This window comes from Columba livia, chromosome 2 (genome assembly GCF_036013475.1).
Source record: "Columba livia isolate bColLiv1 breed racing homer chromosome 2, bColLiv1.pat.W.v2, whole genome shotgun sequence".
Taxonomy (NCBI): Eukaryota; Metazoa; Chordata; class Aves; order Columbiformes; family Columbidae; genus Columba; species Columba livia.
In genome coordinates, this window is record NC_088603.1 from 44,450,067 (window position 1) to 44,475,613 (window position 25,547).

General features: G+C 41.4%; 1 protein-coding gene across 2 annotated transcripts in view; it reads left to right on the top strand.

Moving 5' to 3' along the window:
* The first annotated feature begins 1,679 nt into the window (after positions 1-1,679).
* The window catches only part of CMTM8 (CKLF like MARVEL transmembrane domain containing 8), a 37,187-nt gene continuing 13,319 nt past the window's right edge, over positions 1,680-25,547 (top strand). Inside the window, exons 1-2 of one of the 2 annotated variants that reach the window (XR_010470131.1) lie at positions 1,680-1,999; positions 19,371-19,479. Coding sequence is in view for 1 of the 2 variants with exons in the window: in XM_065051626.1 (XP_064907698.1) it covers positions 1,829-1,999 (171 nt within the window). In the remaining variant the exon portion in view is untranslated. The remainder of the gene's footprint in view (positions 2,000-19,370; positions 19,480-25,547) is intronic. The other variant, XM_065051626.1, reaches the window with a different exon arrangement.

Sequence of the window (25,547 nt, forward strand, 5' to 3'; positions counted from 1 at the left end):
GATGTGTTGTGCTCCTTTAAAATCTCAGCTCTTATTTAAGAGAAAGGGATAAAACAGGAACCCAACCAATACAGAAATGCTGGTAACTCCACAAAAAAAGATGGCTTTCCCAAAAAGTGTAAAATTCATGATTGAGATGTTGCATTAGATGCTTTGAGTGTGTGGCTTGCTAATATGTTTGTTTGGTTGTTTCTTTTCCACAGAGAAATCATATTATCATATCATGCTGAGTGGCTGGCATCCAGTTCTGATGATCTGCAGTTCATGTCTGCAAAATTCTGCCATCTTAAATAAAAAAGTCACCAGTGCCTATGGGTATGCAGAGGCCCCACAAAGCCCGAGCCAAGACACACATTCCAAGGAGCCCATGGAGCCTGTGCTGTGACACACACTGTGAGTGGAGGCACAATCATGCACAAGAACCTGTTCTTTTGGGTAATTCGTGTTTCCTGTATTTCTGGGAGAAACTCTTGACATCCTCCTCTTCCCTCCCCAGCTGACTCAATCACTTGCTGAAAGGTAATCCTGCAAAATCCATCCTTTGTTAGCCAGGAGGAGAGCAGCAGTAAACAATTCAAGGACAATAGCCACCGGACATATGGAAAACACTTCATTTTTACTAAGCTGCCAAATGCAAATGCTTTGCTAACGAGAATTCCCGAGCATTGAAGAAAAGCTATAACCTGCATGCTTGTGGGGTTTTTTTGACAGACCATACTTTTTGTGGAATGGAAGATCACTTTAGAAGCCCTTAAATGACCTTGAAACTTTTTTTTTTTTTTTACAAAGGTGACACTTTAGACTTGGAAAAGTACTAAAAAATGTAGGTTACGTAACAGCTCAAGACTGTCACGTAGTAGGACAATAATGACCTCATACTTCCCATTTCCAGTGAATTTCATGGCTTTCAGAGTCTCCTGCATTACAGTTGACTCTTAGTTGTTTGACAGATCCCAGCTAAATCCCCATTTCCAGCCCAGAGAGAGCTGTGGTATCTCAGCCTCTTGTTCCCTGCCCGCAACACTTCATGGTGGCTCCTCTCCCAACAGTGCCACTGATGAGCCATGGCAGCCACTGAGGGTGTCAACTTTTGCTGCCTGGGGAGCTATGGACGACAGTCTAGGGGCATCAAACTAATTTTCACCAGGGGCCACATCAGCCTTGTGGTTGCCTTCAAAGGGTCGAATGTGATTTTAGGAGTAGCTACATTTATATAGTCCTAAAATTGCATTCAGCCCTTTGAAGCTAACTGTGAGGTGATGTGGCCCCTGGTGAAAATGAGTTTGACACCCCTGGTCTAGATGGATGACGATGGCCCGTGGTTTGGGTTGGACCCCCCAAACCATGCTGACCCATGAGGCTACATCATGTTTTCTCGTGGGGTGTTTTTGCAGAGAAGGCTGGCTCAGCTTGGCTCCTTAGCCCCACTGGAAGTGGATGTGGTCCCACGGCCTGTGTGTGTACAGAAGTCCAGAAGATCAGGAGATGGATTCAGAAAGGCCCCACGTTGCCCTTCCCTAGTGCTGGGGATCCCCCACAACACCAACCCAGGGTCGGAGTCGCCCACACCGCCGTAGACTGCCGGTCCCTAGAGCCCGCCCCGGCAGGCGGCTGCCCCGCTACCGCCCCGGGGACAGCTCCGGGCAGGCTGGGCGGCCTCCTGGGCGGACCCGCCTCTCTGCTCGGGGCCGGGCGCCGAGCACCCTCCCCCCCGCGCTGAAGCGAGGGGGCCACACAAAGCGGCGCGGCGGCGCCTTTCCCGCCGCCTCTCAGGCGGCCGCAGCCCCTGCCCCGCTGCCGGGCTCGGGGCCGCCCCGCGGCGCCAACGATGGAGCCTCCGGTGCCGCAGCCTCAGGAGCAGCCGCCGCGCCCTCGCTCCCACACGGTGACTACCACCAGCAGCTCCTTCACCGCCAACCTGTCGGCCAGCTCCAGCACCCTCGCCTACGACAGGGAGTTCCTGCGGACCCTGCCTGGGCTCCTCATGGTGACCGAGATCGTGAGTGACCGCGGGCAAGGCGGCGGCCGTGGCGGGGCCGGGCCGGGGGCTGTGCGGGGAGCGGCGGGTCGGCACAGGGCGCTCCGCAGGTTTTCGGGTCACCCCCACGGGGTGGTCCCGCCGTGATTTGGAGGTTTGGCTGTTTGCCCCTTCAGTCCATCTCCTGAGGAGGCTTCGATGGGTCCGTAGCAGCAGGTGGAGCGGAGTGGGAACATAATGCTCCCGCCTTGAAACTATCGACAAATGCGAGAGTAACATAGGGCACACGCGGTACTTTCGGTCTCCCGCGGTGTTTGCGGTATCATCACCTCTTGTAGTAGAAAAACTGAGCGCTGGCTGATTTTTTGGAGGCTTTTCTTGAACTACATTGGTTGTGTGCGCTTCGTACTTTTATAGCACACATACAGCCGTTAAATGAGAATTAATTGGGCAACTTATCTTCATTGTGTAGGTCAATAAAACGCAGTTCCTTATGCTCTTAGTGATTAGATACACCTGTGCAGAGCAGGATACAGAATCACAGAATGTTAGGGATTGGAAGGGACCTCAAAAGATCATCTAGTCCAATCCCCTGCCGAACTAACACCGTTTGGTTTTGGTAGTGATTTTTTTTCGCAGGTACTTTATCAGGTGTAAAGGATCAGCCAGGCAGGATGGGGCTTAGCCGCTTGTCTCAGCGAACAAGGCAATGCTGGGATCCCTCTGGGGGACTGCCCGCTCTCCCTGCGTTAAGCAATAGATACTCAGCATCTCCACTTCATAATAATGAGTTTCCTTTAAGTCTGCTCATCTACACTCTTAGTAGCTAAGGAACTTCAAGAGCTGGTTGCCCCAACTGAGTTTTTTGAGTTTTCTTTGTCATGTCTTTGCTTTGATGATGCTGGAAGGATTAACTTATCTGACCAGATTCATTTTCAGGGCTTGAAAACGTTGTGTTTCACCAGAGCAGTGGAATGAGTGTTGGTTTTGCAGACTTCAAAGTTAAGATTACCAAGCAAAGCTTCGGGCTGCCGGGCAGCGTAGGACCTCTGGCAGGAGCGGTGCCATCGGAGAGAGGATGCGCGTTGTGGTGGCAGCTGCTGCGCGGGCAAGGAGTGGTGAGGGTGTGAAGTCAGAGCCTGCTACCACTTGGTACCTTGGATGCCAGCATGGTTGGGAATTCTCACAGTCTTCAGTAGGCAGGTGATGGTAGGGTTGTTTCGGTTGTTAAATACAGGTGGTGCTTCCCTGTCAGAGTTGTGGTAGATCTACAAATAAAGAAGCCTTAGTTTTTTTGAAAGAAAAGCGGCTTTCTTTTCCACTCTTTTTTTCAGTTACTAATTACAACAGAGTTATGAACCTTTCTTGTACTTTATCTGAAGAGCGATTCCACTGTATGTTGTTAGAGAGGTGCCCAAGGCTTTTCCCAGGCTCTGCTGGAATGTTGTATATTCAGCCTGGCTTTGAATACTGTGTCAGCTGCACTTCCATTGAGTTACATGGCCACAGGGCATGGACAGGCTCTTGCTTACTCATTGTTGGAAGTGTGCTTTCTAATTTGTGTTGACAGGTGATGATATTTGTGTAGCTTACCTTTCTAAACAAAGTGATGATGGTTTTTAGGGGGACTTTATTTGCTATCAGCCATTCCTGACTCCTGGAATAATTATAAAATGATTCTTCAGCCACCATTATGAGATGCTTGAGTGTATTAATATTCATATTTAGAGCCAGCTTTGGCTTAAGTTTCATTAGTACTTGAGAACGCATTTACCAGCTTCAGAAAGAAGGCTAGTAGTAGAGTTGTGTCTGCACTATAGGCTTCCACATATGTATTCTAATTGATCAACAGTAGTGAAGACATGCAGTTCCTGGTCAACTCAAAGGAGCTGACAGAAGTCCGTAGTGTAGATGAACTTATACTGGCTTGTGATTATGTATTTGAGAGAATGGAGGGCAGTATTAATAAAAAGTTGAAATCAATAAGGCAGGTCCTACAGAAGTAGAGAGTTACTAGAGACTGCCTTTGAGGAAATACTTCTGTTTTTTAACTCCGCTTATTTTAAAGCACATATAGTAGATGTTCTTCTGTGAAATTAAAGGAAAAGAAGAAACATTAGTGAATACCTTGATATGGAATTAACTGAAACAAAAACAGTTATTAAAATCAAATAAGTTGGTTTATATGTATATCTATATATATGTTTGGCGTTGTTTCTTGGTCAAACCTTTTCTACCAGTTTTGTATGTACTTTTTTTTTTTCTTCTGAGATAAAATGTGCTTTAAGAAAGCATGACCTGCTCTACAGAGGATCTCTATTTCAAAATTGGCTGTGCATATTCAGCAGTAATGGAGTTGTGTACCCCCAATCAGTCAGTTCCTGCCTGTTCTGACCATATTATTAATACAAAAGGTGCGGCTTGCCTGCACAGGTTGACTCCTCAGGATATTTCTGACCCCCCTCACCCCCAGCTCACAGCATGATCCTTCTGCTAAGGATTTGCAAACCTGTAAATGGTTTGCAAACAACTTCATATGTGTGTCTGTATTTCAGTCTCAGGAGTTTGCAGTGGGATAGATCATTTTCAGTCTGAGCACCAGGCTCCTAAGTGCAGCAGCTGTTGTTAAGAACAGACCTTTGTTTCTGCTTCCCCTGCTCTGGACACACCTGTGAGATGGGCAGGGAAGAGGACTGTTTTTGGTAAGATTGTTATCGCTTCAGTTACTAATCTACCAGACCCCTGTTCATTAGGATACTATGTTAAAGCTAAGTCAGGGCTGTTGAAACAACAGTGCTAAATGTTCTGAGTTTGCATTGCATTTGCCTAAATTTTTAATTACTCCTGCTGTCAATCAGCAAAGCGCAGGCAGCAAAAGGAGCGCAGTGTGTGGCTCTGGAACTGGAGCTCTTGTCTCTGTATAGGCAAAGGGCAAATCTCTGTTATTCTTCAATCAAAGAGAATGGAAAAGCACGAAGTTACCACGTAAATTAAATCTTTCCTTCCCTTAAACAAAGGATCTTGATCAGGTTTTGCTTTTGCCTCCCTAATTAGTGTACTGTGAAGATGAATAACAGCTGTGTGGATTGCCACGTGCACTGGTAACCAGCATACTTCTGCACTGAGGCTGTGGTTTAATGGCACAGTAAATTCAGCGGAGTGGTTCCTACTAAGAGATTCTTTGCAATGCTGCGAAACACTGGTCTGCTATTAACCCAGTCTGCTGTTTGCAATTTGTTCAGAATGAGTTAGCTTTATAAAGACAGGTTTTATGATGGATCAGGTATTATCTGTCCTTTATGTAGCTGCTTTAAAGCCGCTATAAATCTGGGATGAGGTTGACCGTGCATAGTGAGCGCTAATGAAATCATGTACCCAAACCTGGTTCAGCTTAATTTTGTAATGCTGTTCGGTCTGGCACTGTACACATCTAGTATGAATGAACACAGAGCTGCAGCCTGAAGCGTGGGCTAAATTACCTGGTGCTGACAGATTTCCATTGCCTTTACATCTGCCTCCCTGACCTGAGGACGTGTAAGGTTTCTTGCCGATTACTGGTAAAGAACTGGGGGCAGTTTATTTCTCTGCAAAGTGCAGAATAGAAAATGCCACTGGATTTCTGAGGCAATTTTTTTGGATGTTTATCCAAATTACTTATACACAGAAGTAAGGATGCTTGCTGAGCAGGACAGGAGCTTTTGACTTGGGAGACTTGGATTCACTGACCTTAGTTGGCCAGTGACTACTGACAAATGAATTTATCTGCCTCTCTCTAGCATCTCTGATTTCTGCATTTGTGGAATATCAATATAAATCTTTGTAAGGCACACTGAGATCTGTTGGTGAAAAGTAGCATGTAAGAAGTAAGTGATGTTACATAAAGTCTTTAATTGAGATCTCGATCACCTGAGTTGACACTGCAGTAAAAGTATATCCAATAGAAGATAACTGAGACTTATTCCTATAGTGTAACTGGCCCCACTCCCCCAAGGAGGATTTATATTTTCAAAAGAAGCAAGTATAGCAATTTCCAGAGATGTCTTTTGAGTGTTTCTCTTCTGTACAATGATGGCCCAGAAAGACTATGTATTTGTCTTCCCGGGAATTTTATGGCCAAGATAAAGGATGATGATACCTTTTGACAGTTTAAAATCAGCTTCTGAAGTCAAGCATTATGGATCACTTTGCAGAAGTGGAGAGTTTTGTGGTTGCTATGGATGTAGTTACAAAAATATTTACCTTCTAGCGGGACAACATTGGTTCCTTCAGGTTGTTGCCTCACACCAGTATGTTGCTAGATACAGTCCCTCATAAAACTTGCTCTGTGAATGTTAAGGCTTGTGATGGCTATTTGTTCTTAACAAAAACATACACTATATAGCTTAGAAAGGTTTGGAAGTTTGTTATGCTGCTGCTGCAAGTGAAAGCTTGTGATGGTGTAAATTTTAGTAAATTGTAATTACAGTTACATTTCTTCATGCAGCTCTATGCAGATAATTCTTTCAGTCAAATGCCTGGAATAAGAGAGAGACTTGAAATAGAAGCCTAATAAGAGGTTCTTTATATTATTGGCACCACATAAAATTATGGTTTGAGATTATATTTCTGGTCAATAAAAGTAATTTTGGTCACTATTTCATTTTTCTTCAAATGTAAGACCGTTGAAGGCTTAATTAAGAAATCTTGTTGAATCTTCTTATTCTAGTACAGTGGTCAGCCTCAAAATATTAAATGGATGTTGAAAGTTATGTCAGATTTAAGATACTGAGATTACCAAAACCAGAACAACCGCACATGTCCAAATGTTTGTTCAATTGTCTTTTCCACCCTTTTTTTTCTAAAAGATGCATAAAAAACTTTTATAGATATTCAGGTTTTAAATTAATTTGGCAGTGAAACCATATAAATATTAAGAAAAACAGAAATAAGACAGTGGGACCATCTACTGTGAAAAAGCTAAAAGACAAAAATTGTACTTTATTTTCTAAAGCTCTCCTTGCATTTAGCTTTTCCTTTTAGTCTTATGCCCTCTGTGACTGCAGTTCCGAGTTTTGTGTATAGATCCCATGCTCCTCCTGCACCCCAAGTTTGTGGGTAGCCCTCAGAAACACAGAGGGACTTTCATAAAACCCCTTTCCTCACCTGAGTAGCAGCAAGACTTTATCTTCTATTAGGAACTGTAAAGATTTGTGGGGGGGGGCGGGGAGATTGTTGTTTCTTTTGGGTTTTGTTTGTTCTCATAATGCAGTTTTTACTGCAGTCATAGCATGTCTGATTGCATGTAGTTGACAACAGTGAGGCACCTTCTGATGTGTTGAACAGGTGTGCTACCTAGAGGAGGTGTACATAAGCATGGTCTTAAAACGATTCACTTTGAATTACTGAGTGAAAAGAAGTATCCCATACTAGTCAGTCACTTCATGAAGTAGCTTCATCTTCCTGTGCATGAATAAGAAAACACACAATGTAAAGTCTAAGCTCTCTCCTGTGCTTTTGATCAGACAAAACTCTCACTGAAGTCAGGTCTCTGTTCTCCCTTTTTTAGGTGCTGTTATCCTATCACCAACCCTCAGTGTAGTGGATACACATATCTATATGATTTCCATCTTCCTCTAGGGTCATGTAATTGTTTAAAGTTCCATTTCCTTAAAGGTCTTTGGTTTCCTGCACAAGATCAGGGTGTTTCCTTAGGAAAAAAGAACTGTTTGGGGGACACAAGAAAACAGAAGCTTTGGAAGCAGCTGCCTGGAATGTGCACCAAGTGTAGACAGAAACACTATCAGGACTGACATGGTAAGAAGGTGAAAATGCCTCTCAAATTAAATGCAGATGTTTTACAAAAGGTCAAAAATTCAAAGTATTCTCAACACCTCAAGGTTAAGGTGGAATGTGTATGAAATGTTATCATCTCTTCATGAGAAGAATGCTTTACAGACATACTTAAACATCAACTTTGTTCTTGGGTGGATAGTAAATACAATTCCTTCTCCCTCACCCCTCCCAAACTCTAGAAAACAGTTTTTCTTTTGTACCTACAAAAATTCTTATGCAACCCAAAGCTATATTTTTCCTTCAGTAGCCCGTGTCTGTATGTTGGTGACATGTGCAGTCCTTCCATTATTCCTAATGGAACAGATACGTCTTCCTAGGCTTTTAGCTTTAGCAGGATGCTGTAGCTGGGTGTGTGACTCATAAGGGTGAGTGCTGAGGCTAAAACCATCATGGTCTGAGGACAAACTTTGGTACTGTTGGAATGATATTGGGACTGCATCTCTGAAAGAACTGCCTTTTTTCTGGTGATGCCATCTGATTGATTAAAAATCATTATGGAAGCCCTGCATTCGTCTTTGTCCATTTTCTCTGTGACTGCTGGTTTGTTGTTTTTTCCTCTAATGTGTTTTAGTCTTTTTTTTCCTCTTTCTACATTGAGATTCCTGCCTTCTCCTTGGAATGATTTATTATACATTGTTAAGATCTAAATTAGAGGATCTTGAAGTAGTGTATGCCCATCTAAAAAAAAAAAAAAGATTTTCTGTGCCATGTATGATAAAGAGGTGTATTTGCTGGCAGTGTAGTAGGAATTTGAGCAGGTAAAGGGCAGAGACAAAAAGGTTAATTGACTGTGAGTCACACTAGACTCTTGCAAAATCATAAATGCCCCTCAGGTTTCTGACTCCTTGTCTTAACCATTAACAAAGTGGTTCTTCTCCATCAGGAGCAGATGCCTTTGGCTCCCTGCCCTGGGATGCTGGGAGCACTCCTGCACACCTGGGGAGTCCGTGCATGTGTCTACTCTGTCCTGTGTCCAGCAGCAACAGGCAGGGTTAGAGCAGCTGTGGCTCAAGGATTCTTCCTAAAAACTGGATTCTCAAAACCACTGAAAAATTATCCTAGGGACTCTAAGCCATTCTGATTGGGAGCGTAGCAGGAATTATGTTGTGCTGCCCTTGTTTGCTCATTCAGCCTGATGTTCTTTCCTTTTCTCCCCTGGGAATAGTAGTGCCATATAGTCAGTTTCTAATGGTCCTGCTTTTATATTTTTTTATATATATATATATATGTATGTATGTATTTTTTAGCTTCGTTTTTCTTTTGGATAAAGTACTTGTTGTGACAGTGTGATACATCTGTACTTCTTCCTGTTCCAATTCCAGAAAAGCAGTAGCAAGTGTGTCCTTGCAGAGAGGACCAGGCCCTCTCTTCTAGGGTCAAATAGCAAACAGATTTTAGCATCCATCAGACCTTTGGCAAAGTCGTTCTGTTCATCTGGCCTGAGCCAGTTCCCGTGGAAGCTTCTGGCACTGATTCACCTGCCTCAGAAAGGAGCGGCTCAGGTATGAGACTGGTTGAACTCCAGGAAAAGAGGGACTGAGTAAGGAAATAATTGAGTCACTGTTTTCCGTGGGGGCTGGGTCTAGTTGAAGGAAGGCTTGGTGTTAAGCTTGTGTTAGTGAACTGAAAGAGGCTGGGGTCTTGGTTCCACACTCATTAATACTGGGTCCAGGCTTTGCTACATCACTTCACTACACAGACTTGAATTAGTCCTGGGCTTGACTGCATTTTTGCCAAGTTAGCGCACAGTGTGGAGTGTTTACGCTGTTCATTTTCACAAGGTATGGGTGCGCAGATGATGCTGATGGCAACCACAAGTTTGCGAGACAAAAATCTTTGAAGGAAAAGAAAAACAATTTCAACAAATTGGTATCATTAGAGAGATGCTGTCCCAGGAGTTTCTTCTATGCAGCCACAATATTTCTGGTCTGATATGGGATGTGCTAAAATCTGCAGAACTGAGGTGAACTAAGTAGATGTGGTAATAATCAGCAATATGTTGTCAGTCTTTGAATATATCATAATCTAGATGCAAAGAATATATATATTAAAACACACTAGGTAGGACTGGAAAGAGGCCACATGGGGAAAGCAGATTCTTTCATCGTACTCAGGTAATTGCTGCTTGTGTTTGGCCGATGGCCTGATCTGTACAACTTGAAAGGAAACCTGTCAAGAACCTCTGCTTCATACCTGAAAACAAGACTGGTTTCTATCATCAGCTTTAAAAGTGACTGCTGTGTCCAGGCCTGGATTTAAATATATTAAAGGTGACATTGTTTTGCACAGACTATTTATTTAGCCTGGAATCTGTACAGCCACTAACAGGGTACCTCTCCCCTGCATCCCGCCCCCCTTTTTTTTTTTCCCCCTTGTGTGTGTGTATAGTCATTACATGAAAGAGTCCCTTTAATGTCTATTTTAGCATCTGCTCATTCAATGGAAGTGCTGTTCCCAAGGCTGCAGCTCCTACAGCAGGTAATAGCTGAACGTGGCAGCCCAGTTCTGAGAGGAGTATGAGGAGCTGAAGGAGAAATTTAAAAACGGAGTCACAAAGAATGTTGCAGGCAGGAATTAAGTATTGAGGGGTCAGGGGAGTAGGCAAACCTCCAACAGAAGAAAACCTCTGCAATATATCTTTAAAATGACACTTCAGCTTATAAAATCAATCAGCGTGTGTGGTCTCCTACTGGAGACAGTCACTATAGGCCAGACTCTGACAAGGATCAGGTGAGGGGAGAGTGAATCCATGGTTGGGTGTCTGCTGCTGCTGCTGCTGTAGATTGGAAAGCATAAACAAATACACAGTTGTCTTTTAAAGGCTCAGAGCACAACTGTAATACGAGCTGTGCATTGATTTGGTTTTAGTTTAATTTCTAAACTATGAGGTACCTCGCTGCCAGTAACATCGTATGCTGTTCCAAAGAGCTTGCATGTGTGTGGGCATATACAAAACCAATAAAAGATATTATTATAGCTGAAGGCCTTGGAAATTAAGAAGCTCCAGAATTGATGTTCACCCTGGCAATGTTGGTTTGGTATTGGATTGTGTGCAGATGCTGGAATCTAGTCAAAACCTGCGCGATCACTTTATTTTTATCGAGTAACTTCTGACAGGGTCATTGCACAGGAGAGTTTTTCTGGGAGTTACTGGGATACTGTGCACACAGCACTGGAGGAAAGCATGCCATGAGTAAAGAAAGAGGTTATTCAAAGAGAAAGGATGGTCTCCTGGCTAACTTATTCCTTGGAAAATCTGATTTTTATCTTCTGCTTGAGCTACAGTGTTCCTGTGGGATGCCAGATAAGGCAAGTAAGCCTGGCATTTCAGTGTGCTTGCTTTTCTCATTTTCTGGGTCTCCAGCTTTGGGTCTGAGATGCAAAAGAAATGATTATTCGCAGTTGTAGCTGAAATCTGCAGGAGCCGTGTTCTGATGAGGCAAAAGCGGTGCCATGTTTAGTGCTGCAGGAAAAATTACTTTTCCAGTGAAATTTGGCAAGTACTTTTGACCCTGATTTTAGTGAGCTGTCTGTAAAATTGGGATGCTATACTACTTTATCTCACAGAGATGCATTTAATAGTTTACTAATGACCTGTGAGATAACCCAGATAATGAAGTACTTTTAAAGAGCCCATGTGGATACAAAGCCCTGGGTTGCAACCAGGGACCAAGTCTGCAGACCACACAAGTAAACAAGTTGAAAGCAAAATAGTGGGAGGCATTAGCTCTGAAGAAGGCTCTCCCTTCTGTTGCTGCACGCAGGTGATGGTGGTGTAGAGATGGGAAAAGTGCGTGGTCATGTCATTATAGACTATACCATAACATATACGTAACTATATATAGAATTAAGATGTGTGAGAACTTTGTTTCTGCCTTTGTTGCATTCTTAAAGGAAAGCATTTCAACTTACATTTGTGCCTTTCTATTTCTTGTGTGTTCTTTGTCCCAATTCTTAACTTTCCAACTCTTGTAGTTGTGGGGTTTTGTGGTTTTTTTTGTCCCTTCATTCCTTCAAGCCTTCCTTGCCCAGCAGCTCAGGGCAACTTGCTGAAGGCCTGTTTTGCATGATTTTCATCCAGACTGCTCTTCTTCAGGCTTGACACAGGGAATCAGCACAGAAGATGCAGCCCCTGACATAAGAATTTGTCAAAATGGGGCCTTGAGAGAAAGAGGTGTGTGGCAACTGAAAGAACAGGCTCTGCTTACTATGTGACATCCATCTTTAATGGTTTCATAAAGCTGTAGGTGGACAAAGCTATGAAAAATACTGTAGTATTTTGGAAGAATATTTGAAATACTTTTAGTGATACAATGATCTAGGAGATTATTGGTGAATACTGTGACATGTTTGGTCCTTGCGGGAGGTGCTTTCTTTTAAACAAATAAGTACTTTTGTCTGAGCTATAGGCATAGAGCAGGTTGAACAGACTTGGGTTTTGTCATCAGACCTACTATGATGTTGTGATGACCTCAATAAAAGATTACTAAAAAAGCTGAGAATTTCTTCAGGATGAGAAATTCAGGATACAGGGGAAAGCAGGATCTTGATTAGATTTCTGATCTATATTGTGAAGCCTCACTGTGTGCATAAGCCATGTTCATTGGACTGTGCAATACACTTAGAACAGTTATTTACTATTGTAGATTGCTGGTTGACCTCCAAGGTGGAAGTAGTTCTCCTCTCCTGTGGAGTTACTAAGATATAGCATGGTACAAATGAATACAGTATTAGTATTTTTTCTTCTCCAAATACACAGCAACATGGCTTATGTCAGAGTCTGGATGCCATGTAAAATTCCTACTGGAGAGAAAGATAGTTGTCCTTGAGAAACTACTATATTTACTTTTGGAAAACCACAATCCTTATTTTACTATTTTGAGTAGATTCTTGCGTTAATGGGACTGGACTTCAAAAGGCAGTGTGCAAGAGGAAAGTAATGACCTGCTTGAAGAGATGGGTTCTCTTGTGGCTTGTGAATTATGACCTCCATGTGGAGATATATCAAACGAGTTTTGAACATATTACAAAGGCCTGTAGAGCTATAATTGAATGGTGAGACTTACCAAGAGTGGAACATAATAATAAACAACTTTTTATGTTACTAATCACATCTTCATTGTTCCATTTGGTATGTTTAAAGGATTTTCCATGTTTATCTTCTCAGCAAAAAGGGTAGGAATCTTAGCCAGGAGAAAAAGGTTTACACACATTTTGTTCAAACTTGGGATTTCTCTATAGACTTTGGCAATCGTGAAACATGACCAGACACTGGCACAAAGAACTTGACGCTCTCTTTATGGGGTAACAGAGGACTATCTAGCAAATATTTGACTGAAGTAAACAAGTCAAGATAATGTGTTAAAGGTGAGATGGGGTCTCTCAGTGTTTTACCAGGTCAAGTTAAAATTAAACAGAGTACACAGCAATATGTGAGATGGAATTCTCTAAGCTTGGTTACATCTAGTTTTCTCTTTCTTATTAAGCTGAACAGTGAAATGCTAGCCTCAAAAAAAAACCAAACCCAAACCAAAACAAAAACCTCAAACCACAAAAAACAACAAAAAACCCCACAACCAACCAAAGCAAACAACAAAAAAACCACAACCCACACACAACAAAAACCTTCCCAAAAGTAATTTTTGCCTAAATAATTGGTAGAAAACAGTTTTATTTCAAAATGCCTCTTCAGTTTAGGTCTCAGTTAAAAAAAAAAAAAATATGGAGAAGCGCATTTTAAAAGAACACTTAATTTTGATCGGTGGTGGTGGTTGTCTCTGTAATATTACACAAAGTTCACAAACAAGAAGATGACCTGAGAAGAGGTGCAAATAGAGTACAGATGAGTTCATGGGAACAAAATCCGACTAAGATCCAATGTACACATGTGGTATTGTTATGAAGAGAAGGTTATAACAAATCAGTTTTTGATGCTGTTAAAACCTGCTGCAAACTTCCCATTGACTTTAATCACCCTGATATATCCGTACATGAAATAAAAAGAACATGAAAGCCTGCATACTGCTAAGACTACACACGCTAATCTGCGCTTATATTGTTTGCTGGGCTCTTAAAAAACAGCAGCTCCTTTCCGATAGTCGTTTCCTTTGCACTTGTGAGCACTTGCTGAAGAGGTGGCTCTGTTGTTCCTTCCTCAGTGCCCAGAAATTTTCCCCATTTGGTTCATTTGCCAACTCTATGGATTAGTCTAGTAAGAGATCACCTCCCTTAAGATCTTTCCTCTCTGGTACCCCTGTGTGGAGTACTTGCTTTCAAATTAGACTGAGATTAGGAGGAGCCTAGTTGACGCTTTTAACCTCTTTTTGTTGTTGTTATTGTGTTGACCTACTGTGCTAAAACTGACTTTGGGAAAATTGAAGGCATTTAACCTACTTGTTACCAAGGTTCCCCCCAATGTGTTACCCGTTTGTTTATGCCTTCGTGTGCACAGAACGGAGTAGCTTATAGATGATAAAACGGGAAGCTGTGCAGGTCCATTCCTCAGATGTGCCCTTTTATAACCCTGAAGTCTAATTTACATATTTCTTTAAAGCGTCCTAAGGTCATGCATCCCACAGTACAAGTAGGTATATTATTCCATGATGAAGCATTAGTCACTTTGTTATATCCACATTGCTGTAACCTCATGATACTATTAAATCCTAGGTGTCAAAACAGCTTAACATCACAAATGTCAATCTAAACATGTTCCTTCAGTCCAGCGGATGAGTGTGTCCCCTGGCTTTCCTCCCCCATCACTGGATTATCAAATTAAATATGCCTTCTCCTGTATCAAAAGCAAATCTCTGTGCATGCTGAGTTTTTCTTTTCCCTTTGTGTGAAAGCTCCCATCTAGCAATGTCTTTTGGTGGCCTAATTCCTTTCTGCCTCCTTGGTTTCCCTTGCCAAAACCTGAAACATTGTTGGCAATAGGAGGTTACGTTACATGCTTCTGTGTTTGTGGACAGCTCATCATAGTGAGCTGAGTTGTCAGTGTGTGTGGATTTGAGCATTTTGGTATAGGAATAGTGGGTAGCTTGAAGAAAGGGATACTTGCAAAAATTACTTTTGTAGTCAGATTTTTTGAGTTCTCTAAAGAATTTTCCCTTTTTGATTTGAAACTAGTAATGCCATGCTTTTGAGGGAAAATATACTAAGTATCTCTGACTGCATGCAGACTTTTTTAAATAAAAAGCTACCATAAATGGCCTTCCCTTCCCCCCTCAGTGGGAAAACAGGAACTTCTGCGCAGGAGGTAAATAGCTGAAATACTGAACAAAGAGTGTTTGAACAAAGACTGGTAACACCTCTTTATTGTATCTGCCCTGTTGTCATTCTAGGGAAGAAAATATTTGGCAGAAGAAAGCAATGATCCAAATCTGAGGAAAGAGAAAGGGAAAAGGTGTGGAAGTTGGCTAAGTAAATATAATTTTGTGGTTGTGTATATTGGGGATGGTGTAATATAAACAGAACTACAGGAAAAGACTTGGGTTTTTCAGAAGAACCACTTGGGTGGGAAGGGAGCCTGCTGCCAGAGCAGGGCATTCCCTCAGCTCCTTGGCTTTTGTTACCTTACCTAGAGCTCTCCTCCTTACAACTTTGGCATGTGTGCTGCATCACTTGCTGCTAATGAATTGCAGGTCAGATGCAGATAGCCCTTGACAAAGTTGATTGCTGCATTTTTGGATATTGGTACTGCCAGCTGACTGCCGGGTCAGGTCGTGGCCACCTCCAGTGAACCAGCAGCTGACACAGTCACAGTTCCCGTCACCTTAAACCGTGATGAATGCTGAGCGCTGCAGAGGTGGTTGGCTGGTAAGCAGTTGCTAATTTGGTCTTGAAGGCTGACAGGGTGACTGCCCTCTGGTTATCTGCCTTGCTCATCTGCCAATGGTTGATAGTATAAAAGCCTTGTCCTCTTTTATTTTTTTCACAATTTAGTCTATGCTTATGCGTGAGACCATGCCTTGAGACAGAGCTGGTGTCCTGATCTGCTGACTCGGCATCTGTATTGCAGGGGATGGAGGGAGGGAGATGCAAGCAGTGCTTATATTTTTAGACCAATATTGTGATCTCACGCTGAGGAGATCTGCCTGAATTTTACAACAAAATTCTAGCCTATGCTAGAACTGTGGTCACACTTTGCTAGATAAGTGGCCTGTTGTGATAAGACAAGTGGTAGTGGTTTTAAACTAAAAGAGGGGAGATTTAAACTAGATGAAAGGAGGGAATTTTTTACAATGAGGGTGGTGAAACACTGGCCCAGGTTGCCCAGAGAGGTGGTAGATGCCCCATCGCTGGAGACATTCAAGGCCAGGCTGGACGGGGCTCTGAGCAACCTGATCTAGTTGAAGATGTCCCTGCTCGTGGCAGGGTGTTGGACTGGATGACAGAATCACAGAATCATAGAATTTTAGGGATTGGAAGGGACCTCGAAAGATCATCTAGTCCAATCCCCCCACCAGAGCAGGAACACCTGGATGAGGTTACACAGGAAGGCATCCAGGCAGGTTTTGAATGTCTCCAGAGAAGGAGACTCTACAGCCCCCCTGGGCAGCCTGTTCCAGTGCTCTGTTACCCTCACTGAGAAGAAGTTTCTTCTCATATTTCACTGGAACCTCCTGTGTTCCAGTTGGTACCCATTGCCCCTTGTCCTATCTTTGGTTGTCACCGAGAAGAGCCTGGCTCCATCCTAGTGACAATCACCCTTTATATATTTATAAACATTAATGAGGTCACCCCTAGGTCTCCTCCAAGCTAAAGAGACCCAGCTCCTTTGAACATCCCTTCCAACCCAAACTATTCTATGATTCTGTGATATATTTGGGAGTTGTATCAGTTTTTAGGTTAAGAACGTGCTTGTCTCCCAGAGGAAAGTGCTATGCCTGCAGAGAGGTTAGAAGGAGAATGTATGGGGAATACCTTTCCACTGAAGTGTAATTGCTGTAGATGCTTCTCTTTCAGCCATGGGAGATCCACTAATCCATAGTAATCCATGTAGTTTGCAACAATTCTGACATCTGCAAACTGTATTGACAGATTAGATTTAGAAAGAGAAATGGACTTGAGTATGCTTCAAAACCCAAACATCTATTAGCTGTGTTGAGGGGACAGTGAAGTGCCAGTACATGCAGTGAGAGCAGCAGCTAAGAAGGATTTGTTCATGCTTGTTTCTTGACTTTTCTGTCCCTGTGTATTACAGGAGGCAAATACAGAAGTTCTGATTTCAAGCTGGTAGCTTTTTAAATGCAGCCAGCTGAACAGGTCTCCATGCCTTGCTGTTCACCACAGTTCGCAGTTCGGCATATGGTGATAACCCTAAATGAGTGATTTATTTACCTTGGATACGCCAGGCAGTAGAGTGTGGTAATTCAGGACCAGCTTTGTGCGTAGCCATTCTTGCAGGGCAGTAAACTCTGGCAGAAAAGCAGAACAGACATCTGAGGGACACCAAATCATTTGTGCTGACTTGTTTAAATCTAAATAAGCCAACGTCTTCGTGCCCTGATTTATTTTTTTTTTCTTTTTTTTTATTGGAGACTTTTTTCCTTGCAACTAGAAAACTGATAGTTGTAGCCAGTTGTTCTGTTCTTTGTTTATACAAGGCCTATTGAAGCAGTTAGAGAACATTATACCCTGCCTCACACACAGGCATATATACTTAATTTATGACTTCGTTAGTTTGAATTTCAAGTGTCAGGTATCCCACAGAGCTTTTTACTTTGTTCTCTGATGCTGCATGCACCACTTGAGCATTTATTATGGAGAGCAGACAGGCTGTGGGAAGTCCTTCAGGCCTGCGGAGTTTTTTTCTTCAGAACCTTAAAAATAAAGTTATGGAGCATGGTAGCAAGGACTTCTCTAAAAGCAGGACTGATCTGAAGTGTCTTTTTACATGTTTGTCCAACTAATATTCTTCCTTTGGCATTAATATTTTCACTTGCGTATACTTCTTCATCTTAGAGTTGCTTTTGTACCCTAAACTTCTCTGCAAACTTAAAAGGTGGGACAGTGGTAATAACTCTTACATAGGTCTCTATTGAAAACTTAATTCTGGATTTGCCCTGTTCCTGATTCCTTCAAGTCTTTCTAATATTACTGTGAAAAGAAGAAAGAGGAAAAAAAAGGGAGGGGTGGAACAAAAAACCCACCTAAAACAACAAACCAACAACAAACCAAGCCAAAACCCACATAGCTTTTTGCCAGAAGCAATGGTAGTATTTGTAATTCTCTTGTTCAGTTGTGTTTTGTCAAAAATTTTAAATATGACTCTTAGTACAAAGTTATCTTTGATACATTGGTGTCAGATGGAGATCTGAGAAAAGAACATGCCTGGAAACTGACTTCGCTGAGGTTTTTCAACAATGAAAGTAATAGGCATTATGGCAGCTGATTTAGAGACAAGATGAATCTTACTGCAATATCTATGCCAAGACATCATCTCTTTCCAAAAAGCATGTTGTAGGCCGAAATCTTTATACCATTGTGCATATGGCCAAAATGGTCCTTTCTGGCTGTGAAGTCTGTGAACACAAATGCTTCCAGAAAAGCATATGCAAATGTTAAATATTTATAGGCATGCTGTTCTTCTATGGCGTTAATGTAAAATACATTCAAGAAAGAAAACAATTTTGCCAGAGAAGGAAAAAAAAATAAATCAGTCAGGTACTTCTACAACATGTGGATCAGTCTTTATAAAATCCTTAATCTTTACCCAAAAACAGGGATAATGATTCCTGGACCAGGACCTTTATATTTGGGACTTGATACAGAAATAGTCAAGTAGTACAATAAGCCTCCAAATAGGCAGACAACACCACATCTGGATGCAGACTTACTTTCTCGTGTCTTCTGCTTGTCAGGCAAAGGAAACTGTTAAAACTTCTGGTGACTATAGGATTTTGTGTCACAGTGAGCAAAAACTCTGTGTGGGACATCACCAATTTCTGTGGTATTCAGCTGGAAATGAAAAGATATTATACTTTCATTGTAAAAATAATTAAAAAATTCTTTTGAATGAGCAGTTAATGTTTTTCTTATGTTTAAGTGGATTTGGAATGCAGCATTGCCTTTCTTAGCAGATACCGTCTTTGATTTTTCCAACACATCATATCTGGCTTTATAGGGCAAAATAAAAGTTATTCCCGAAGAAGTAATAAGCTTTCTATTTTAATGTAACAGCTAAGATTTGTGAAACAATGCCGTATGTCTGCTAATTATAGGCATCTCCTATTTACATGGCCTAACAGGAAGATGGAGATGTAAAAATAGCAACAAAGAGCCAGTGACATTATTAATAAAGCAGCTGTATACAGCATTGTTCTCCTGAAGAAAGTAGACACCATTTAAACAAAGTGGACCACATAAATAGTCATAATTCATAAGTAACCATTGTTAGGAATTATTTTTAAAATAGTTCACCTTATTAACATACAAACCATGGCAGAATGACTTTCTTTGTGGGTGCGTGTATTTTATGTGTACGCACGCACTAAATGTTAAAAGCAACGTGCACAAATGATTGCCATTTATTGAGAAGCTGGTATTTTTCTACCCTCAGGAACTGTATTCCTTCAGGGAAGATGGGAGAAAGGAAGATAGGAGTGCTATAGAAAAGGAAAAGTTTTACTTAGATAGAAGAGCCAAGATCAAGGTAGAAGAACACACAGGTAACTCAAACCTCTTTTCACTTACATGAATTTATTGGAAGAGCAAACCTTTCCTACCATCATGTTCCGTAAAGAAACAATGGTAGTCGTAGTGATAAAAATAATAATAAATAGCCACATTGGGGAAGGTTCGTTCAGCCAGACACACGTGACCCTGTATCTTTTGAGCTCAGAACCCACTTCTGAGCTTTTCCAGTTTAAATAATAAAAAGTAAAAAGAGATTACCGAGTTAGAGATTACTGAAGCTAATAGTTTTCTTTTTTCCTAATTTTTCTGTGCAAGAGGAATAATTTCCTCACAATACACTTCCAAAAGTATCAAAGATAACCATGTATTCAGCACTCACAGTTTGTACATGTGCTTTATAAAGGAGAAATTGTATTCAGAGCGCAAGGGCTGTACCGTGGTCTTTACCTCCAGAAATACATCTCTGCTACTTGACTTGAAAGCCTGCGTCCTTTCTCAGAAAAACGCCCATATATTTGTGAACCAGTCACTACATTTGAACAAACAAAAGGCGGAATCTTAAGCTTGTCATCTGCCCTATGCAAGAAAAGCCCCCAAAACACCCTAAACCAAAAACTGGGAGGGTTTCTGTCTTGAGAAGAGATAAGAAATTCATCATCCATAGAAATTCCTGTTAAATGTGAGGAGAGGAAATTTTTTCCTTTGTCCAAATCTCAGCTTCAAATCTCAAAATAAGAATTCAAAAAGCCTGCCAATATGGTTTTCCTCCTTTTTTTTTTTTAAAAATTTCATGTTTAATTTAATTTGCAGCAAAGAAGCACTGCAAGCCCTTTGAAGTCCTTCCACCAAGTAGCCGATGTTCCCTGCTAATATGAGCTCTCAAATCTGCACGTAATTGTGTAGTATGAAGATCTTTTAAAACTGAAATCATGCAGCACAGTATGGATTTTATCATAGGGCTTATTACAAATCAATTCAATGAATTACTACTGTATCTCCTGTGGGTCATATAGGATGTGTTTTTCCTTCCTACTGCCTGTACAAGGAGAGGACTGTTTAAAGGACCAACTTGTGAATGTTACTTCTCAAGCAAATAAGCTACAACTTTTACTCAGAGCGCCAAAATGCATTAATATTTTAACGTTAAAAAGAAAAACATTTAACCTTGTAGTTTCGCCTGCCTTGATGATTTATAACCAGTGCTTTTTAAAACACACAAAAAAATCAGAGTATGGGATTTATGTGCAATTTTAAAAACTGTTTGTACCAAATCTTCTGATTTTTCGCAAAAGCCCCTACCTCTAGAGGCAGCATAAAAGCAAGCACTGGGAAACAAAGACGTTTATCCTGTGCTTTGTGTGTTTCTGCGTGACTATTTTGCTTTGTAATTGTCTGCTTTAGAATTCATACTTAAAAGCAGCATTAAGTAAAAATTTCCTCAGAAAGTAACAGAAAAGGCAGATTATTTTGTGTTTTGCTCTAATATACTATTACTTTACATTTTCCTTTCTCCGCTGCTGAAGAGCAAAGCGTTGCAGGAATTCGTTCCGGTGAGCAATTCCCAGCTCCACAACACTGTGGTGTTTGCAGTGGCAGCGCTGCCTCCCCCAGCTCTGTCAGGAAGCTCTGAAGATGGTGGATTTGAAATCTTGAAATCAACAGCATCGCCACGCCACAGCAAGGCGGTTCTTTTTGGGACACGCTAGGTGGTGGGAGCAATCCCTGCCCCAGCCGGGCCTTGCAGAAGTGGAAGGAAAAGGGAGCGGCAGCTGTTCCTTTTATTCGCATCCCTCGTGATTGCTGGATAAGAGTCCAGGCGGTCTCCTTGCCTTGAGGTCAGCGTTTTGAGATTAAGTGCTGTGGAGGTCATTGCCTTCCAACTGTTTCACCCAGTGCCCTTCCGGAGAGGCGAGTAAGAGCTTTTTAGGACAGGCTGTTTGTCTTCAGTGGTGTTTTGCACCACCCCTCTTTTTTTTTTTTTTTTACATTAAACTGTGGCCCTGATGGAGCTGCTGATAGTGGGGTCCAGTGCGTTCCAAGTCAGCTGCGGCAGCTCCGGGGTTGGTTGCAGGTCTTTCTCGTGACTGACCTGGGGCAGGCCCATCACGCTATATTCTACTTTTGTCAGATAATGGAGCACTGTGGGCAAAGACGAGGCCGTGTCTTCTGCTGTGGCCATGTAGATAAAATGATGGCTAGCACTGTGTTAGCAGGGGCGTATAAGATATGCGTACTGCACAATAACCTCTATATATGTCTTTGCATGTGTAGATCCTGAGGCAAAACATGAGCGTTAAGTTAGAATTTACAGGCGTCAGTAAACGCTAGTGTGCTCCTGAATGCAGCCCTCAAAAACCTTGACGCATTTAATGTGGAAAGTGCCCTGGTACAAGGACCAATCTTTGTGCTTTGTATACATTTTAATGGCTTGTTAATGATTAACCACTGCTCTGCTGAGATGATGGATTTTAGGGTGATATAATTCAAGCAAGTTTCTTCACCATTGCTTGAGATTATTCCTTGTGATTTTACTTTAGACACAAATCTTATATTGATGTGGCATGTAGTCATCCCATCCTATTTGATTAACACTTATGCAGCTTCCAATACTTGGTTCCCAGGGTCTCCTTCAGGAAAGTAAAGCAAATTAAAACCTGAAGTTAGTAACGGTGGTTGTAATGTATCTGGTTGGTGGTCTCTTTAGTCCAGTATTTAGTACCTGATAGTGACTGATACTGAAAACTTAGGGAGGAGTGTAAGAAAGAGCACATATGGCAAGATCCTTCTCTGCTATAGTTTTCTAGTTCTTACCAAACTGCACATATAGGAATTTTCAGAGCTGAAATTTGCATCTTGACTATAATTAATATAGGTATTATACACAGACAAGGACAACCTGTTATCCAGGAGTGTGTATGATGTTTCCTGTGGCAATGAATTATGCAATTTGGTTATGTATTGTTTTTTACTTCTTGATTTATTTATTTTTTTAATATAACTTCCTTCTGTTTGTTTTTCAACTTTCTGCTTGTTAATTTAGCTGTATGCTGCTTGTGTTGTGAGCCAGTCCTTGTTCCTTTTTTTTATGCCACTTGCCGTTCTGCAGACTTCTGTCATATCATCCTTCAGTCTTCAACAGAAAATTGGACTCGTCTTTTTTCCAGCCTTAACTTTCTTTTCTTGCAGGAGCCATTCTCTGTGCCTTGTGTAATCTGACTGAATCATTTTAGAAATGGAAGAGAGGAATGAACAGAACATACTCAATGCGTAGATACACCGTTGATTTATAAGGCATAGTGATATGCTCTGTTTGGTGGAGATTTTAATTATTTCTTTCCTAACAGTGTCTATCTTCCATTGTGATGTTTTTGATGACGTGGAACAAAATTTATGACCCAAGCACAATCTTATTTCTTGTTTATCTTCTCAATATCCATTACTCTACCTTTAGTTATTTTTTCAGACAAAACTTCCTGAGAAACTGTAAGAAATAAGCTCTTCTGTAGTGATTTCACATGTTTGATGGGAGGTGGGACAGTCTGTGTTTTGCAGAAAACATCTCTTGCTTTTTTTAGTTTAAGCTACCTCCTTACGGTCCGTGTTACTGGTGTTTGCTCTGGTCTCACGCATTCCTTGCATGTTTCTCAGGTGAAGAGACATTTGAGCATTATAATACGCTGCTGGGATGGACAGTATGGTTTCCTTACTCTCTCCAACCCTCCAATTATGTTTTTTTTAGCTGTCAGTTGCAGTGAGCCAGGGCACCATATCACAGAAGACTCCTCTTGCATGAGTTGCAGTGCGGTCAGTGGAGGCTAGAGAAAGAGAACCTTTGTGATTTATTCATTTTCATGGGTGGTAGACCCATTAAGGTAACATGAAATTGGGGTGTGCTACTGCATTTTGCTCTTTATGCATTTGTCTTTCTGCGTAGGCAGTACAGCAGTATTGCAGTACCCATTCTGATCAGAATAATAAGTTTCCTGATTGTGTGCCAACCACCAAATGCCTCTCTCTCTCTCTCTGCTCTTCCCAGTAAGACTTTATAGTTTCTTGGGCACTCCTGATGGAGCAAATAGTATATTAGAGAGGCTCTGCCTCTCAGCATGAATTCTTTTGTAAGTGGAAGCCGATATCCTTATTTATGTATGCCATGGCCAGATCAGTACATCCTCACTGCATGGCTGATCTGGATAAGGAGTGTCACGGTCTGCACATCAGTACTAGCACTTCATAAGGAAGAAATTTTTTTAAACTAAGGGTGGTGAAACACTGGCCCAGGTTGCCCAGAGAGGTGGTAGATGCCCCATCCCTGGAGACATTCAAGGCCAGGCTGAATGGGGCTCTGAGCAATCTGATCTAGTTGAAGATGCCCCTGCTCATTGCAGGGGGGTTGGACTACGTGAGCTCTGAAAGTCCCTTCCAACCCAAACTATTCTATGATTCTATGATTCTTTACTGGCTCAGCATAACAGAAAATTTGAATACTTGTGGGAGGATTCATTGCTGATATGGATTGCTTGAAAATAATTTAAAAGGTATTCAGATAATTTTTAGAAATTCTGTGAACATAGAAGAGGCTGAATTTTGACTGGTTTTATTATGAAATGTTTTCAAAGGTGGGAGAGACTTGAGATGTGTAGCTGCTACTCAGTTTGACACTGAGTTGTAGTGTATAAAAATGATAACATACTTCATTGGTATATCCATTATGACCACTGGCACGTTTCTGCAAGCACTGTGGATTTTTAAATTTTGCTATGAAGGCAAGGCACTGAAAGTCTCAGCAAAAACATTAGACTTTTCATTTATCTGGTCTACAACCTTAAAAAGATGCAGAATTCAAATGAATTTTTTTCCTGCATCTATGTAGAGCCCAAGTTCTTTTCTGCGGGACTGTCTCAGCAGAAGACAGTCCAGGTGAATCACAAAGCTTTCTTCCATCAAGATGCTCTTGGCAAAATAAATGCTTCCAACTCCTGATGACACCGAATGCTTATGAGGAAAAGTGGTGTATATATATAGTGTCGTCAGTGATGAGGAGGGTGACTGTAGTGATTGCCTGATGTCAACTCGTTGTAATGTTTTGTGTTAGAAAGTGTTTGAGGCTGGGAAAGAGAAGCAGTAGGCTAAGGCAATATATTGATTAGATTACAGAGTACCTTACCGTGGTCCTTGAAATTTCAAAGACACTTAAGTAAACATCTTCTATCTCTAAAAAATGTAGCTGAAGATGTTTTTGAATTTCCTCGTCTTTGCATCTTTACTCAGTGTTAATAGAAATATTACTTAATTTTGAATCCTTCCAGATTTAAAAGCTGAGTTTTAAAACATGGTTATTGTCTTTTCTCTGACTGTAGTACAAACAAGGTTTTTTAATGTTTTTGTATTTCAGTCTGGATTTATATTTGATTGATTTATCCAGTACTTGCAGGCTTTTACATTATTTTTTCTTAGGCATTTTTCCTCCATGGACAATTTAACACATTTTTCTAAATAGCGTGGAAGAGTGTGTGTGTGTGTGTGTTTGTTTGTTTTTTGTTTTGTTTTCATGGGGTTTGGTTGGTTTTAGATTTTGGCTTTTGGTTCCTTATGATCCTTATTTCAAGTAGTTTGTGGATAAACCTACATATGATGTTGCTGTTGGTACCAGTATGGAAATGAACCTATGGAAGTTGCTTTGTGCAGATGGTCTGACTTAGCATAAACCTTGTGAAAGATTTCTGTATATATATCGCTTATTTCAATCTGGCACTGGGTGGAAATCGCCTTTTTGATGTTTCTGCTGGGCATCTGAAGCCTGCACAGGTGCCCCCTTCTAAAGCGTTTTTCTAAGGAAAAGCAATGATTTTGCTCCCTCTAGTGACAGAAGGCAGAATCGTAGCATGTCATTTCTTTGATCACGCTTGAGACCACAAAACTCCAATTTAAAAAGCTTATTGAACTGCAGTGCAAGCATTTACCTCCATTTAGTCACAGCTGGAAGAAAAAAAAATCATTCTGTATCTGTCAAATATAAGACAATTATATTTTTCTGTTCTTACCACTGATGACCCTGGGCATGTCATAGAGGAACAATGGAGGAATGTCCTTTTTCCCA